Source organism: Molothrus ater, chromosome 4 (assembly GCF_012460135.2).
Source record: "Molothrus ater isolate BHLD 08-10-18 breed brown headed cowbird chromosome 4, BPBGC_Mater_1.1, whole genome shotgun sequence".
Taxonomy (NCBI): Eukaryota; Metazoa; Chordata; class Aves; order Passeriformes; family Icteridae; genus Molothrus; species Molothrus ater.
This window is the reverse complement of record NC_050481.2, coordinates 33,710,825-33,727,756: the sequence shown is the minus strand read 5'-3', so window position 1 is coordinate 33,727,756 and position 16,932 is coordinate 33,710,825. Positions and strand designations below refer to the sequence as shown.

Here is a 16,932-nt window from a genome sequence, read left to right as displayed (position 1 = left end):
CAGTGATGAGGGCCTCCCCTGCTGACAGTTCATGGGCTAAACGAATGCGGTTTTCTCCTCAATCACAGACTTACACCTAATTTGTCTACTCCACACCTGCTCAAAAACATACGTAAGTTAGAACAGGACAGTGGGGAGAAAAAAATGGACAGCTCTCACCGACAAGCTGCAAAGGCACAGTCAGGAAGCACTCTCCTGTCCACATCTAGATCAAGTAAGATTCTAAGGAAAGAAGCTCAGAGTTAACCTGCCCCTTGAGAAAGACCAATGAGCTGGGCTATGATTATGTATTCCTTTATAATTAGTTTTCATAAATATACAATGCAGCTATTTTAGTACCAAGAACTACTTAGCAATTCTACATTACTTAAACATGAAGCTTGCACACCCTCTTCAAACATTGTATCACGTATTAGAAATTAATTCAATACCTATTCTTACTATGTATAACTGGAGAGATGGAATGATACACTTGAAATCCCATCAAGGGTATCAGAATAAGAATCATAAGGAGCTAACTAGAAGCTGACACTCCAGTTCAACACATTAATCCAAACATAAAATTGCATCTTAGGTTTTCACATAATAACTTCTGTATTCGTACAAAATAAATTCCTAACAACTACCAAAATTTCACGATATATTCTAGGTCATATAGACAAGAAATTGAGAGCTAAAACTAATCTCAATAGCATGCAACACGCTTATGGAGAGAACACATTTTTAACTAAGGCTGACAATCTGCACTAGGTTTCTAGGTTTCCAGAAAGTCACAGCAACAATTTTCCCATCTTGGCTTTCAGGCATAAAGAAAAGAATTTGCATCAGCATATTTATTTTTATCCACAGCGTTTATTTCTGCTGTAATGCAAATAAACTCTACATATGTACTAATAAGAATGTAAAAAGGATGAAAGTGACAAAGTAAGAGTAAGTTTACATACAATACAGTCATATTACAAGTATATTCACCATCAACATAAAATGCAACTATATTGGAAAAAAATCAAAACCCAACTTAGAAGTCTGACTTTCTTCTCAGTACTCAAGTAACCACAAACTTGTAATATCACTCACCAAGCCATATTATTTATACTAACATCCCCAGCATCATCAGATATCTATCTTTAGACAGATAACCTGAAGCCATGAAAATTAAAGCCCTGTCAGACTCATGAGCGTTAAACCCGTGGATTTCTGGCCTACAAAGACTCCTGTATGAGGAAGAAATGTAATGCTTTTCCTCCCTATTAACATGGAAGAGTCAGCATTGCCAAGAACAGGTGATAATGCCTCCTCCTAGACAGCACCTACAGCCAAAATACAGTAGCACACCTGTCAAGTCCCCTCCAATATTATGGATCGAATGTACAAGATTAGGACCATCAAGCTCTGTCAGCAAGACAGAATATTCTGCTTTAAGGATGAAAAGCCAGAATGATCAAGCAGCAAAAGGTTTGTTAGGAATCTCTGACAGCTCTGGATTTGCTCAAGGTCTTCCACAGCAGAGATTTGGGCAACCACCAGATTGGTAAAATACAACAGAATTTCAGCCCTTTTTTTTTTCTCTATGTACATTCATCATCAGACCAGAACAATTCCTTAAAAAGGAAGATTCTTAAGAAACAAGTCATTAAGAAAGACAAGAAATTAGTCTTGCAGAATTAAATGACTTATGATAATGACCTAAGATATGGAAGTCTTAGTAGCAAGATATTTTGTTGGCAGCATTTCTCACTTCAGGAAGTATTCAGTCAAGCATGGCTAAAACAAACAGTGTCCCCATTGGATTCAGCAGCCAATAAAATGCTGTTAATTTCAGCCTAATGTCCAGTAAAAGCAATTAATTTCAGAATACATAATTGCAACAGAAGTTTCCAATGACAAACACAGCAACATAGTTTTTCACCCTGCTAAAGCAGCAAAATAACTGCTAATAACCATTTGGCATTGGGCAAGAATAGAAAGAAGGAGTAGCAGTCCAGCAGTACAAGGAAAACATGAGAATTAAATATATCACCCCTTATGCAACTAGTTTTAAACTTATCAAACGTCTAGAAAAAATCTCAAAAGATACTGGAAGGAAAATCTACTCTGTCCATCTTAAGTCCACCTCCATTTAGAAAATATTAAATGCAGGAGGCTATGTTTTCTAAGCTGGTATTTGTTTTATTCTAATTGAAGATTCATGTTTAAGTACAGCCAGTTGGAAAAACTTATTAGTTCTGTGTGGGATGGACAAAACCTTCATGATAGATATTAGTTGATTTAATTTTAAAATATCAGTAGCTAAACATTTCTGCACAGCTGGTCACTGGCAAGTTACAGAGATTGAGCAGGGAAAAGTACTTTATTGTGGAGGCTAACAGTGAAAAAAATAAACAGGACAGCTTAATTGGACAACATGGTTTCACATTAAGGAATAAATCTACTTTGCTTATGTAAATTTCACTTAAATATTAGAGAAGAGGTGGTACAGAGGTGGCTGGCAGCATTAATTTTAGGCAGAGTAGACCATCTATTTTATTGCATTACATAAGGTTTGGTTGCAAAGACCACTAAAGTCAACTAACTCTTCATTTACTTGAATTGTCTTTGAATTTGACCCAGAATTTAAATAGCATCACTACTTACTATGTAAGCGCAAGGTCTGAAAATATTCCAGTTTACAGATGAGATTTCCCATGTTGGAGTCAAACCACAATGACAAAATAAATGACTCTGCACATTGCATCTCAATTGTTGCATAAAATATTCTCACTCTTACCTGCACATTTTCTTCTGTAACTTGAATTTCAGCAGTGTAAATATAATCAATAAGCATCCTTAGAGTCCAGCCATCAACTTCCTTTATTCGAACTTTTTTTGCTCGGCTTTCACTCATCTCACCTACAAATACAGTTTATTAATCAAGTAAATAAGATAGAAATACAGCATGAATGTAGAAGTTTAACAGCAGCAGAAATTTTTTGTATGAACAGTTATGATAGTAGCAAAACTTCAACACTAATAATTTAATTTCTTCCTTTCCTTCCTTCCTCCAATGAGGAAGGAAGGTTTTGTTGTCATCATGCAAATGTTACCTGGGTTAATACTTTTAGTGCAGGTGACCTATTTTTTCCAGTGTAAAGTATCAGGAAAATATTGTTATCAGACCTAAATATGACACTTCAAATGCATACAAAAACATTTTGCTGGGAAAGCAAGATACTAAAATACTCTAGCATTATTAACGTCTTAACTGAAGGAGCATACCAAACAAGGTCCGGAGTAAATTTATTTAAATAAGAAAAGTTATATCCCCACAGAAGGATTAACATATATATTTCTTTGCTTGCCTACCTATTATTCCCTTGGTGATTTCACCTCTTTTGCAGCTCCAATTTAACAGCTCAAGCTAAGATAAAATGGTAAGCAAGGGAAAATTTGTTGGATCTCATTTTGTGGAGGCTGACATGTTGGCCATATGCCACAACCCATCTTCATAGAAAGGCCTGCAAAATATCTTCCACCTTCTAAAATACGATGTTTCTCAAAGTGCAATATTTTCTTTATGGCTGAAATAATTATCCAAATATATATTTTGAAGTAATGACTATAATCTTCTATATGACTTCCAGATCAGGTAATCTCAGACCTTTAAACCCTCTTGCACTGACTTTCACTGAGAAACAAAACGTGAACTACAAAAGTGATGTTGGAAGATATATAAAATTTCACTTTGGAAGAGTATATCCCAATCTCTGAATATATGAGTTTCTTATTCTTCTATATAGGATATAATTTCTTTCCCTTGGGCGTAGACATCTAGAGATAAGGGTATTGGTGATATAATAAATTTAATGTATACAACAAGAAAAGCAGATAGGATGGAGAAGTGAACAAAAACATGCTAACCATTGCTGATATTTTTTATGAAGTCATACACATTTTCATTGCTTGTTACCCTCTGGTCTCCAGGGTTAGTGTCAAACAATGCATTTTACCCAGGGCTTCTTCAGCAAAGAGATCATCACTGACAAATCTGTCGCCACTATTCATGGTACCATACCTTTTTTTGAGCTGAAGGGTAAAGAATGGCATTACAAATCAACCCTTTAAGTGGCAGGAAGTTCAAAAGACATAAAAACCAGCAAAATCCAGCTCCCACAGAACTTTCTCCTTTCACCTGCACTTCTGAAACATTCCCCTACACCTTTGAAGGATGACTGCAGAACCCTGCAGGGCCCTGTATTCCAAGTTCCTGCTTCTAGTTTGACACAGATTAAACCTATTGATCTTCAGAGCATGTAAGCTGCAACTTATTTATTATGCAAGCTGCTGTGGAGGTGGTCCTCTGGGAAAATTGTGTGTGTGGGAGAGCAGATTTTGATATTCTGCAAGCACATTAGATTTGTTTTCAGATTTTGTGTCAAGGCTTTTAGAGTCATGGATAGGCACCTTCTCTATTTAAAAACCAAGCCCAGAATATAAAAATAAAAAACCCTAAACAAGAAAAAAAAAAAAAAAGAAAACCAAACCAAAACAAAACACCCCACACCCAAACAACAACAACAAAAAAACACCCAACCAAAATAATCCCAAAAATACTTGCTTCCAACTTTCATGTGAACCACACATGCAACCTTACTACAATTCTAGATCAACCCATATCTGTTTGCTAGATCATATAGAGGAAGCCAGAGATGCACTCAGCAGGCAGGCTCAGTCTAGAATTCAACCTGCTGAAGAGCTCAGTTTATGACTGGGAAGCAGCACCACCATGTCTCCACAGAGTTCTTAGTGACAGGAAAGCATATCATGAACTGAAAGAAAGCACTGAGCTGATCCAACCTCCCAAGCAGCAGCAGCAAAGTACCAGCTGAGTTGAAGATACTAAAGGGCTACAAAGATACAAAGGGGCTATCTAAAAAGCTTACATGGTTCCTCACAAAGTAATGCAAAGAAGGCCTTTTTCTTCTCTTTTATTTTTTTTTACCCAAGAATTTTAGAAACGGAGAATGGAAGTGAAGAGAGCAGGTAAATCCCTAAGGATAACTGCCATCGTCACCCTTATCTGAAGTCAGCCCCCATAGCCACTGAAGAGTCCCTTCTCTGATGCTTGATAACCAATTCCTCTAAACATTTAAGTAGATTTAAATTATATTTCTAAATAATTCCACTGTATAAGACAAAAGAAGTATTCCCATTAACATAGATTAAATAGCAGGGACTCTCTTCCCCATCTCCTCATTGGATAATTGTTACTAACTTACTACATTTTGTAACTTTAAAGACAGTAAATTTTTCTTTCCTGATAATTATTAGGGCTACCATTACAGGTACAAATGAGGAAAACGAAAAAAAAAAAAAAACAGGCAGAGAGTTTGAACCCAGTTAATGCCATATCCCAGCCTGCACTGCAGTAATATTTAATGACTCAGAGAATGATGGAATCAACCTGCAAACACATGTTTAAATATAAGCTTCTAATTTCTAATCAAGAAGTAACCCTAAAGCATAAGAGTGCAATTTTTTCCACTGTCTTTTCAGTCCATGTTTTATTCTGGATAGAAGAAGATACTTCTCCCTTTGGTTGTGGCTGGTTAAGAGATCAAATTTGCTTATTTGAACTTGCAGATTACTGAATGAGAATAAAAATCCACCTAGGAAGTGTGGATTCCAGGCTTCATGGAGAGATCAATCACAATGAAATTCAAGAATTTTTGTGTGGAGAATGGCTGAAATGCACCAATACCACAGCTGGGCCATGCTGTAAGAAACATATAAGCCTAGTAAAACAATCTGCTGATAACTCTTAAAGCCACAGCTGAATTCTATTTAAGCTCCCACCTATTTGGCTCACCAACTACACAAACCTCACCACAGATATATTAGTTAAACACTTCACACCCATTACTCAAGTGAGTGTTCCCACCTCCTGCACCACTGGGGCTAAAGAACGCCTACATTTAAAAACATAAAACAAGTAAAAAAACTTAAAAGGGAAGATTTCAGTAATTCCATCTGGAGAGCAGCTACAGACACTGCTGCATTGGCACTCTGAATGGGTAATAAACTTCTTCACAAAAAGGGCAGTCAGGGCAAGCAGAAATGTCTTAATCACAGAAGACATAATAAAATGCTATATGCTGAGCAAAGAGTATATGCAATGTGATAGTCAACAACAGTTAGTCTTTAATACAGAACTAACATAAGAGGCTTGCATTTCTCTGCTACTAAGGTGATAAAAAGGAACTGTAGAAGCAGCCTTTTTATTCTAATTTTATAGACAGCAGTAAAAATGAAGAAAGAATTTATCAGTCACCCACAATGTTTGCCTCAACCACAAATGCAAACTTAAAGAACTGCTTGAGAAAGAGATATTTAATTTTACAAGCAATTTCAAAGCATTCTTGTAGAAGTTACTCCACTTCTGGCCTTGAATATGTCAAAATATTTGCCTATAAAATCAAGAATGATCAGCTGCTTCACCAGAACACAACGGTATTTCAAATTTCATCCATCTTGTTGCATACAATTAAAATTATTAAAACACCAATCTGTTTGCATCTGGGCAGGCCAAGAGTCACATTTCTACCTCCATCTGAGCTGGGGTCAGAAGCAATGGATTACAGAGAAGTCTTTTAATTTCAGACAGTTGACATTAACTACAAAGCTGGCACAAGATTTCAGGATGAACAGACAAAACCTCAGAAGATAATTTTAACATGCATTTAGTAGCATTCTTACTCTGGCACTGAATTTCACATTATTTCAATGTGATTTATAACCGTGATGGAATTAAGCCCACAGCACAGGAATTTCAGCTGGAGGCTCCTATGAACCTGAATCTATCTTAGCCTTGCAAGCCATCAGCATTCCCGCTCTAGCAGTAAAGCAGTAACTTGGCCAGCATGGAGTGAGCAGAAGTCGAATCAAGCCTGTACAGAAAAGTAGTGGCAATGATGCAGAGTACATGTGTCATGGAGAATTACCCTGAAAATACTGAAACATGCACTCCAGCTATAGGCTGCCAAAGCCACAGAAAGCTTTCATATCTACTAACAGCCTAGAGCACTCATGGGCTGAAGAATGTAGAAGCACTAGTTTTTAAAGGACATAATTTACTCCAAAATTCACATGAAAGTTATTTTAACCTTCTTTTAGACAAGTGAGATTACTAGAGGCTTAAAGAGTATAACAACTTGACTATCGCTGGCTTACTTAACATCTAATTTGTTTTTTAATTAAGGAGACTTTTTAAAGCATTCATCATACTAACAAAGGCTATGTTGACAGTATGTCCTTAGATTGCAAAAAAAAAAAATCATTAAGAATCCCAAATGTTCCTATTGGCTTATCTAAAAATCAAATTAGATCCTAAAAAGCAAAAGTCATGAAAATTTATTCTTTATACAGATAGACTGGATTACAACATAGTAAGTATTGAAACATTTGGTACCTGTAAACATGGCATGGAAGTAGGGGCTGCAGGCGGCTAACACAACTCTATGCGCTGCAATTTCCATGTCTTCAGCTACTATCGTCACATCACACAGCAAGTTTTGACTATTTAGAAATATCAGAGAAGGCAATTTCACATAAGTGAACTACAACAGAAAAGTATATATGATATCACACACAATTTCTTTTCCCATGCCATCAAAAGAGGCAGGCAGACAATGTTGATGAAGCATTGTTTTTAAATGTGTTACACAACCACATGGCTGTTACTCAATCAGATTACGGATGGGGCTTGGGTACACAAAACTGTTTAAAAATCAAACAACTGAATTGTGATTCATTGCACAGAAGTTTTCTGCATTGAATAACCATAATTTTTATCAGCCAAATTTATAAACATTCTCTCTGGAAGTCTGGGCCCCTTTGAACAACTATGATAGAAATAACAGAATTTAATATATACAAGCACTATAAAAAATTACGTAAGAAACAAGGCTTTACAGACAACAAAGAATCCAAATTTCAACTGAGGTGCCTGTATTACATAACACTTGAAACTTATGCCTACTTAATTGTACAAATCCATTACTCAATCTTCTCTATATTCACTGTTTTCCAAGCATTTTTCGTATTCAGCCCATGCACACAACAGCAATTATTTTTTCCAGTCTGAACAGTTTAGAATTTATTATGGTTAACTTCGTATCTTGACTGACTTTGTATCTTCATTATATGCATTTGTATTCTTGTCCTTTGTGACTGTAACATATTTCCTCCCTGTTCAGTTGCAATAAAGTAACATCTCATTTATAAGAAACACAGGTGTTTCTTACACAGTTTACAGCTATTGGCTATACCTCTTCCACTTAAACCCTTATAATCCAATTTTCTAGACTGAAAAAGGAGAGGGAAAAAAAAAAGAAAAACACACCACAACACAAAAAGGCTGCAACTTTACAGCTTCTAACTAAGGGTTACAGTCACCTCTTCTTTCCTGTTCATGCTGTCAACCTGTCCTGTGGAGGTAGTATGGAATCCACAAAACTCAGACCCATGGCAACAGAGGGAAGAGGGAAAAGTACGACTCAACAGAACATATTCCTTAGGGGTGGAATTCCTTAGGGATTCCTAGAGCTCTACACCAATCTAGCGATTTCTATTCTCAGTACCGTCAAAAAGATAATTTTTTACCCTTCCCGAATACATAATGAAGATTTTTAGATAGTTTGCAACTACCACACTGAGTTGTAGCAAGTCAGGTGAGCAGTTGCATTTTGCTTGGGCAGAACTAGAGCTCTCAGCCAAACTGCTCAGATATTCACCTCAGTCCAAAAGAAAACTCTGTGATCTCTCAGTTCTGCAATTATCCAAACTTATGAGCCCAGACTCAAGTAAGGTGGCTTTGCAGAGGTCACACACCAAAATTTTTGGTGTCCACAAGTAACCTTTGGGGCCATATTGCAATCCTGGCAATTATCTTTCTGCTTTCAACTCTTAATACCTACAGCAACTATGTAAATCTCATAAATTTAGCTTGCAATATAGTTATTATCAAACAATATGTACAATGTAATGACTGTACCAGATGAAACACACAATTCAGAGGATCTTGAAACAACCATTACATTTATTATAAAAAAATGCAAACAGAAAGCTACACATACAAGGGCATCAGATACCCAGCTTTATCAGACGCCTGCACTTAACCTGACAACAGGAACAAAAATTTATACTTAGTTGCACAGAAATACTAAAGATAACAATGAAGCCAGAAGCAACAGATTACATCAATGCACAACGAGGGTTACTAATTACATGGCACATACACAGACAGAGTAATGCCTCTAGTCTGGAACTGCATCAGGTGAATGAATATGCTCTGAGCTACTACAGAGCTGACAAGCTAGAGAAACTACTGCAGAAATGAGCTTAAAAACTTAATCATGTACACTGCTGCAAGCATCTTGTGGCTTCCACAGCAATTCAGCACCTTCATTTCATGAGGGCACATCAATTTATTTTAAAAGGCTGTGTTCTGAAGTGGTACCAATTTGCTTATATAGAGTGACTGAATGAACAGAATTGTGGGGGATAAACCATCATGGTATGGAAAATGATAAAAAGGGGGTTAAGCAAGTATGCATTGAAGAATAACTGAGCAACTGTTTACCAGCTTGCAGGCTATTCTTCACTGGTTCATACAGAGAAAGTTTTCATTACCCCATCTTCAAAAGGTTTTAGTAAAGTCTTGTTTGTAAGAACGAGAATTTTGATAAATATAGGTAACATCAAATTCCTTTGTGATAAAAGCAAATTATAATAAAGTGAAAAGATAGGCATCAGAGTGTAATTTTGTCACATGTCAAGAACTAATTAGTTTTCCTAATGAGCTTTCTATTCAGTGTTGAGGTGATGCTGAGCAATGAAATGTCAAAAAATACAAAGGACAAAATTGCTAAAATTTGTCAAAATTTGAAGGCACATAAAAACTCATTAACAAGCTACTAGAGCCAGACAACCTGACAGCAGCCAAAAATTTAACATAAGCACAGAGACTTAAGCATTCAAAACCAAATGTATTTAGATGCTTAAGCAAATTATTTTTTCACTAGCTATTCACTTCCTGGAGAGTATACCTCAGGCAAAAGCTGTTTGTGCTACATTAATGAAAAGCACTGAGATTCACTACATTTTTAAAGTCGAATCTAAATCAAAAAAATAATTTACTGGATTAATATTAGTTCTTTGTTTAGAGCAATGAAGTCTGAAACATTTTTAAGATTTTCTGTTTATTATTTCAAACAAATTAATGCAACTAGAAAAGTTTATAATTTTATTTAATTACTACTTACCATCTTAAAAGCTGTATTCAGCTTAAATTGTAAATATTGTTACTTTACCTTATTAAATGGCAACTAGTTGAGGTTATATGGCACAGCTCCTGTTCAAACTTTAAGTATTTATACATGCAAGGCAAAATTGCTCAAATTGCTTCTACAGCAATTTGAATTTAGGTAACCATGGAAACTAAAGTATATTCTGAAAATAATCCATGGGCTTCAAAAATGCACTCTGCTGGAAGACTGTGAATCTTTTACTTGAAACACAGCAAAATGCAGGTAAGGTTTCTAACTTCCAAAACTATTGTTAAAATTAATTCTGGGAAACTTCCTCCATGTAAACTCTTGCTCATCCTTAGGAAGTCATTGCTACTGGCTCTAGCCAGGCTCTGTTACACTCCTTGGGACACTGCATCTGGTTACTGGGACACTTGAAAAAGCCAAGGGCATAAATTAGGTGAAGCAACAAGTGTCAGTCTATCCAGCACACACTTTTAAAGATTTATCTATATGAAACAGCAAAGGCCAAAGGCAGAGGCGTACTTTAAAAGGGTATCAGCTGTGTTTCTTTCTGGTGAAGCCTCTCCAATTTTTAATTTTATATGGGAAATAACAAAGAACTACAGGATTTTCATAGCCTCCAGTACTGTCTCTGCTAGAGAAGTATTTTTATTTATTTAATTTCTCAATGTTGCTGTAAGTTGTAGCACTAAATTACTCAGTGATAGCTGTGAGTGCTGATTTCCAGAGCTCAGTTGTGAGCTCTAATTACCAGCTGTCACAGTTTTCAACATCACTTCACCTACTCATATACATGTAAAACATAAATCAATATGGATGCTAAGAACATCATCAGCACCAGCCTCCCAGTTTCACTGAAACTGATGGTATTATCCCTCAAAAAGCTTACAAAACTTTACTGAGAAAAGTTACTTTCAATATTTGATTTGGGAGTCCATCAATTTCTCCCAGGGCACGAGCAAAAGATAACTAAGAAAATGTGCAGTCAGTTGGTTCATACTGTGACCTATGTCTCCAGACTAGAAAATTTTAATATTTTTCTGGTTCACAGCCTACCACAAAAATCAGCAACAGGCACACAAAGAGCCTAAGGCTCAACCAGACTCATTTTTTGTCACAGATCAAATACATACAAGAGAGGATCAGTAGCTGTAACTCCTTAAGTACAACCTGTAAGTATTTTTCAAGTCTCACAAAACTAGTTTTGACCAACTTATGAAGTGCAAAAACATACTGCATACGTTACAGTTATCATCACACGGCTATCATTCAGTTATCACTTCATTGTATATTTAATCCTTCTCCTCAGCTATACTTCTGAAATTCCATGTTCTTAATAAACTAACTATTATTATTAACTTAACAAATGTAAATGAAAGCAAAAATGAACTTTGGACTCCAGGCAGGTGTATACATGTGAAGTCATACCTTCTTAATTCATTCATAACTTTAAAAGCTTTCTTCATGTGCCATGGATTTACTGTAATAGGACAGTGAATTTCGGTGTTATCATCTTTCAGATCCAAGGGCTTCTGATGGCAAAGTTTGGTACATCTGGAAAGAAAGAGGAAAAAAATAAAGTTAATACTTCTGTCTAATCTCCAGTGCTGTTGCTTCTTACTTCATCCACCTTCATCTTGGGGAGAAGAAGAAGATTTGCACTTGAAACTTCTTCTTTACTCCAAGCAATTTTAGTTTCCCTATTACCAAAGGTGTAGAAGAATAGGTAGAATTCCCATGGAAGGGGAAGTAGTAAGTTGGTGACTAATAGTAGTGACATTGTCAGAGGCTAACAATAATCTATATTAAAGAAAACATGAAGATGTTTTCTGGTTTTGTGAATATTATTTTATTTAGTGGAGAAATAGTCTAGAATATTTCCAATAAGCTCAGAAGTCAGGGCAGAATCAGAGTTTTGGGCACTTTTCACCTAGTGCCCTACAGATCAATGGCAGAATGCAGCAACCATCACCCCAGTCTCTTACTGCCTTCACTGCCTGTCAGGTAAGAGCTCCTCTCTTACAGGACCTCAGTTACTGTTTCACACAGCTCCTGGTTCTCCTCTGACAGGAAGACCACACAATGACTACTGCAATTATCAATTATCCAGGCTTTCCCTAGCCACAGCACAAGAAGTGGGCAGAAAAATTGTGTACTTTTGTAGATCACTCAGTGTTCTGAAAACCATAATGTACATAAGTGACCAGCCTTTTAATTTTTGTTACTCTCAAAACCCCACTCCAAATAACAAGAGAAGAACTAGGCAGTGTGAAAAATCATTACCTCTAGCTACAATTAATTCTTTCTGTAAGACATACCCAAGTTCTACAGACACTAACTTTTGTAGAAAAATCATTATATACACTCCTCAGTCACTTGGAGTGTCCAAACAGCAAGCAGACTTCTCATTCCAAACCAAATCAATGAGTTTCCTGTTTACAGTCACAATGTTGTTCTTACAAAGCAAACTGTGTTGCTGTAGCACTTCGAAAATGCTTAGCATCAGTGATGCTTTATTCTACAGTGTTGTAACTCTATTCCTCAACCTCTAAGCTGGAAGTAAGCAAAGGCACTGAGAAGTCATTTGGTGGGCCACAAACCCTGGTACATCAACGATCTGACTGCAAGTGAAAATTCAGCCTTACCAGCATTAGGTAAGCACAGTCAAATTGAGCATATTCAGTGACTCACATAATTGCAACCTCTCTTCTACTATACCTGAAACTTTTTAATTGGGCACGTCTAATGAATTTAAAAGAAAAAGCCAACAATAATTAAGATTTTAACCTAGAACTCTAAGTTCTATGCACTATAATTGTGCAAAGCCAAGTAACTGGCTCTGTTTTTCATTATCCCAACACTGGCTACAAAATTTTGGAGCAAAGCAATACAAAATTGCATCAAGCAACAAAGGAATGTAAAAAGTTTCCATAAAACTAACCAAGTAACATCCATCCACAGAATTCTAACTACAACCAACTTACTACAGTGTACCACAAAACTGATATGAATTAAAAGTTTCATGTTCAATTTTGAAAATTATACAATTCATTACTGAAAAAGGACAAATGACAGGAATTCTGCATCAATCGAAAAAAACCCCAAACAAGTTACATGCTATCCAGCACATAAATATGCTAGTTCATAGAGGTAAAAAAAAAATACTTTCTATCTAGCAAACTCCTTTAGACTGAAGGTTACTTTTCTACATTATGTGACATACGTTGTGATCAGAATTCCAAAAATTAATAGACAGAAATCAATGACTGCAGAAAACATTCAAAACACCAAAGACCTATAACCAAGAGACCCAGCTTTTAACTATACCACTGACCTATCAAGTCCAAGATAGAACACTTTCATTGCAACTTTCTACATCCCAAAGCAATGCATCAGATACTGATGTCTATTTATCTGCGTACATATACAGGCTGTATACACATCAAATACAGCTATGCAAGGAAAACAAAAGTGATCGAGCTGTCCGTAAAGAGCTGCCAAGCAACCTGGATTAGATGGAGGAGTTCACATGAAGCGTAAATTCATTTGCTGAAGTTTCATTTGTTTGTCACAAAGGGGGACTTTGTTTTAAGGTAATGAACCCTACAAAACCATCAGTCATACGCCTTCTGTTTTGGTAAGTGCCAGTCTGCCTGAAGTACTGAGGTCTCTCTTACCATTTCACCAGCAGGGCCAGAGCTGTCTGCAACTGGTTTCTTTCAGTTTGTTCTCAAGAACCTCACGCACATCACGCCTGAAATCTACCTACCGAAGGCACAGGATGAAGTAGCACTGAACCGGAGCCCGTGAAAGGACTGAGGAGGCCAGCTGAGGTGCAGCTGGAGATGGTTGCCTGGAGTGCATCGCCTGGGCACTGCCACTAAAAAAGATGCTTAACTAAATAACCAGAAAACCGGGAGTGAGATAAGCACGACTGCTGAGTCAAACAAGGAGTAATTTGGGACCACATATGGAGGAAGCAGAAGGAGTGAGGGGGAGGAGGGAGAAAAAGCCCGCCTGTCCCCACAGGCTGGAAGGCACACGGGAAGGCGGCGGGGCGGGGGAGCCGGCAGCGCTGCCCGCCCGCGGGAGCCCCGCGCCCGCTGCCCCCGCCGCACGGTGCCCGCGGCCGGCGCCCGCAGCAGCACGACCGGGCATCTCCGAGCGCCGCGCTGGCCGCGGGAGAGCCAGCCGCCCGGGCGGGCACCCGTTCCGCCACCAGGTCGCCGACACCACCCTCCCGCCGGCGCTGCCCCGCGGCCGGTTCCGAGCGTGCCCCGTCCGCGGGCACCGCTCCCCCGGTGCCGAGGGCCCCGGCGGGGCCGGCCGGGTGCGGAGAGCCGCGGCACCTCAGCTCGCTGCAGCGCGGCCGGGCCCGCCCCGCCGCCCCAGCCCACGGACCGCTCAGCGCTCCGCTCCGCACCGCCGTCCCGGCGGGCTCCGGGCGCCCGGCTGCCTCCCCGCCCGCCCCGCCGCCGCCGCCGCCGCACTCACACGGGCGGCAGCAGCATCTCCATCGCGGCTCCGCTCGGGCTTCCTCCGTGCAACGCGGGCGCGGCGAGCTGCCGCCAGCACCATGCCAGCTGCGCTGCCCCGCCGCTGGTGCGGGGTGCGGGGAGCGGCTGCGCCCGCCCGGCCGAGCCCCGCCGCCGCCGGGAGCCGCCGGCGCTGCGGCTTCCGGGTGCCCGCCCGCGGGAGGGCGCGGCGGGGACGGGCCTCTCTGCGCAGGCGCGGCGGCCGCGGGACCCGGCCCGGCCCGGCCTGTGCGGTGCCTCCTGCCGGAGCTCCGGTACCCGCGGTGGGACAGGGGCGCCTCGCCGGAGTCTTCCGCCCCGGAGCTGGGACAGCCTCGGCCCAGGGGCTTTAGGAAGAGGAGGCTGAAGCGCCGCTGCCCTTGCTGAAAGAAGCCTGGCCTCCGAGTGGGATGAGTCGGGTTCAGCGCCCAAGTGCGCGTCTCCCGCTTCCCAGGAAAGCGGTGGCTCAGGGCAGGCCGGAGAGCGACACCCGGAGCTGCCCTGCGCAGCCACACGTCCCGCGGAGCGCCCGCATCAGCGTGTCTTCAGCGCCAGCGAGGATGGCTTGGGGTGCTCGCGTGGGGACACACAGGTGTTCTGTCCCACGGGGGAAAAAAGTAATTAAAAGTGAAAGCTGTTCCAGGTCTCCTCAGTGAGACTGACAGTGAGAAAATCCAGCAGCAGGTGCGCACCATGAGGGACATGGGCAACTTCTTGGCAGGCCAGCCAAGGAGCTGGCCCGACACCAGCTCATGCAGGTGGCTTCTGCTCGAGCAGGGGCCGAACGGAAGAGCAGAAGTGGCGTCGGCACGGAGGAGTTGAACAGGGTCTAATTCCCTGTGACCTGCTGGATGTCATCGACTTTTACTTGATCAGTCCAGCAGGAACACTGCCGCTCAAAACAGCTTGCCTCCTGTGTTTTGCAAAAATTGCTGACATTGATCATTAAGTACTTGAGTTGTGTTGCAATGTTTGCTGAAGTAGCTTCTGTGATGCAAAATGGCAAAAAGGAAAACGAGCAGACATCTATTTCAAATGTGTCTTTGTAAACGACACTAATTCAAGCAATGATCAACAATACTACATTTAGCGACTTCTGACTTGGGGCACTAGAGAATAATTTACTGTATTTAAACTGTAAGTTATTTCCAAATCTTTGAAGATTGTGTAGTGGAGAATGGATTTAGCAGGCTGAACACAATTCAGATATTTAAATCTGATTGTGTCTGTAAAATTAAAATGCTTTTTCACTGGAGTAAAGATTTTAAATAGTAATAGTATCTCTAAACAAATAAATCTACTAATAACTTACCAACACTATTTTTCTAAGAGTGAGAAGAGTTTGAGGGCAGCATATTTCAAGTAAGACACAAAACAAAATGGCTGGAGTGTTTTGAATGAAGACTTATTACAGACGGATACTGAAAGCCTTCACCAGTGTTTCTAATAAAATCACTGGCTATTAAAACTAAATGTATTTTAATCTGTTATTTTCATTTTTGCTAATCTCCAGTAATACTCCTCACTAGGAAAATGCCATTTTATTTTTCTGATTACCAATCCTCTTTCACTACAGTGATGTTTGATTTGGGAACACTTCAAAATTTTTTCAAGGGGTTACCACTGGAGGTTTTTCTAAATTAAATAATCACAATTGGCAGTGCCTGTTTTTATGAAGTCTGTGCTTTGTAACTACTGAATTTGTCTCTTCTCAAGAGACAACTAGATTTACCTCTGGGTTGTATTGAAGAAGACAAGGTACTTGCTAAAGATTTAAATACACACCAAAACTTGCTTGCTGGGAAGTCTGCTCCAAGGATCCAGCCAGAAATAATGCTCTCTGAAATGGAGGTTTAAAATTCAGCTGGCTCCACATAGCATAGCATGTCCGAGGTCTGAGTTCATAAGCAGCTGTGGCCTGGGTAGATCCAAGAGTGGATGATGTCTGTCACATCACACTTCCAGGTTTCTATAATTTAGAGTAAACTCCTGGACACATCACTTTGTAAGACAAGGATCCCAACTTCTACTGATCCGTAAGACCTAAGTGAATTCTACTCTGTTGTGTTTAAGGGTCCACACGAGACCACTGTGAACTTGTGAGCTGGTCT

At 39.7% G+C, this 16,932-nt stretch overlaps 1 protein-coding gene across 4 annotated transcripts in view; it reads right to left on the bottom strand.

The window, feature by feature from the left end:
• The window catches only part of KLHL2 (kelch like family member 2), a 54,598-nt gene extending 39,643 nt beyond the window's left edge, over positions 1-14,955 (bottom strand). For 2 of the 4 annotated variants that reach the window (XM_036381641.2, XM_054514539.1), the window contains exons 1-4: positions 14,077-14,197; positions 11,736-11,861; positions 7,445-7,551; positions 2,768-2,889 (exon numbers count right to left, since the gene is read on the bottom strand). In XM_036381641.2, the coding sequence (XP_036237534.2) occupies positions 2,768-2,889; positions 7,445-7,551; positions 11,736-11,861; positions 14,077-14,171 (450 nt within the window). In that variant the 5' untranslated portion in view covers positions 14,172-14,197. Of the gene's footprint in view, positions 1-2,767; positions 2,890-7,444; positions 7,552-11,735; positions 11,862-14,076; positions 14,198-14,801 lie in introns of those variants that run through there. The other 2 variants (XM_036381642.2, XM_036381643.2) reach the window with 2 other exon arrangements.
• Positions 14,956-16,932: the final 1,977 nt, after the last annotated feature.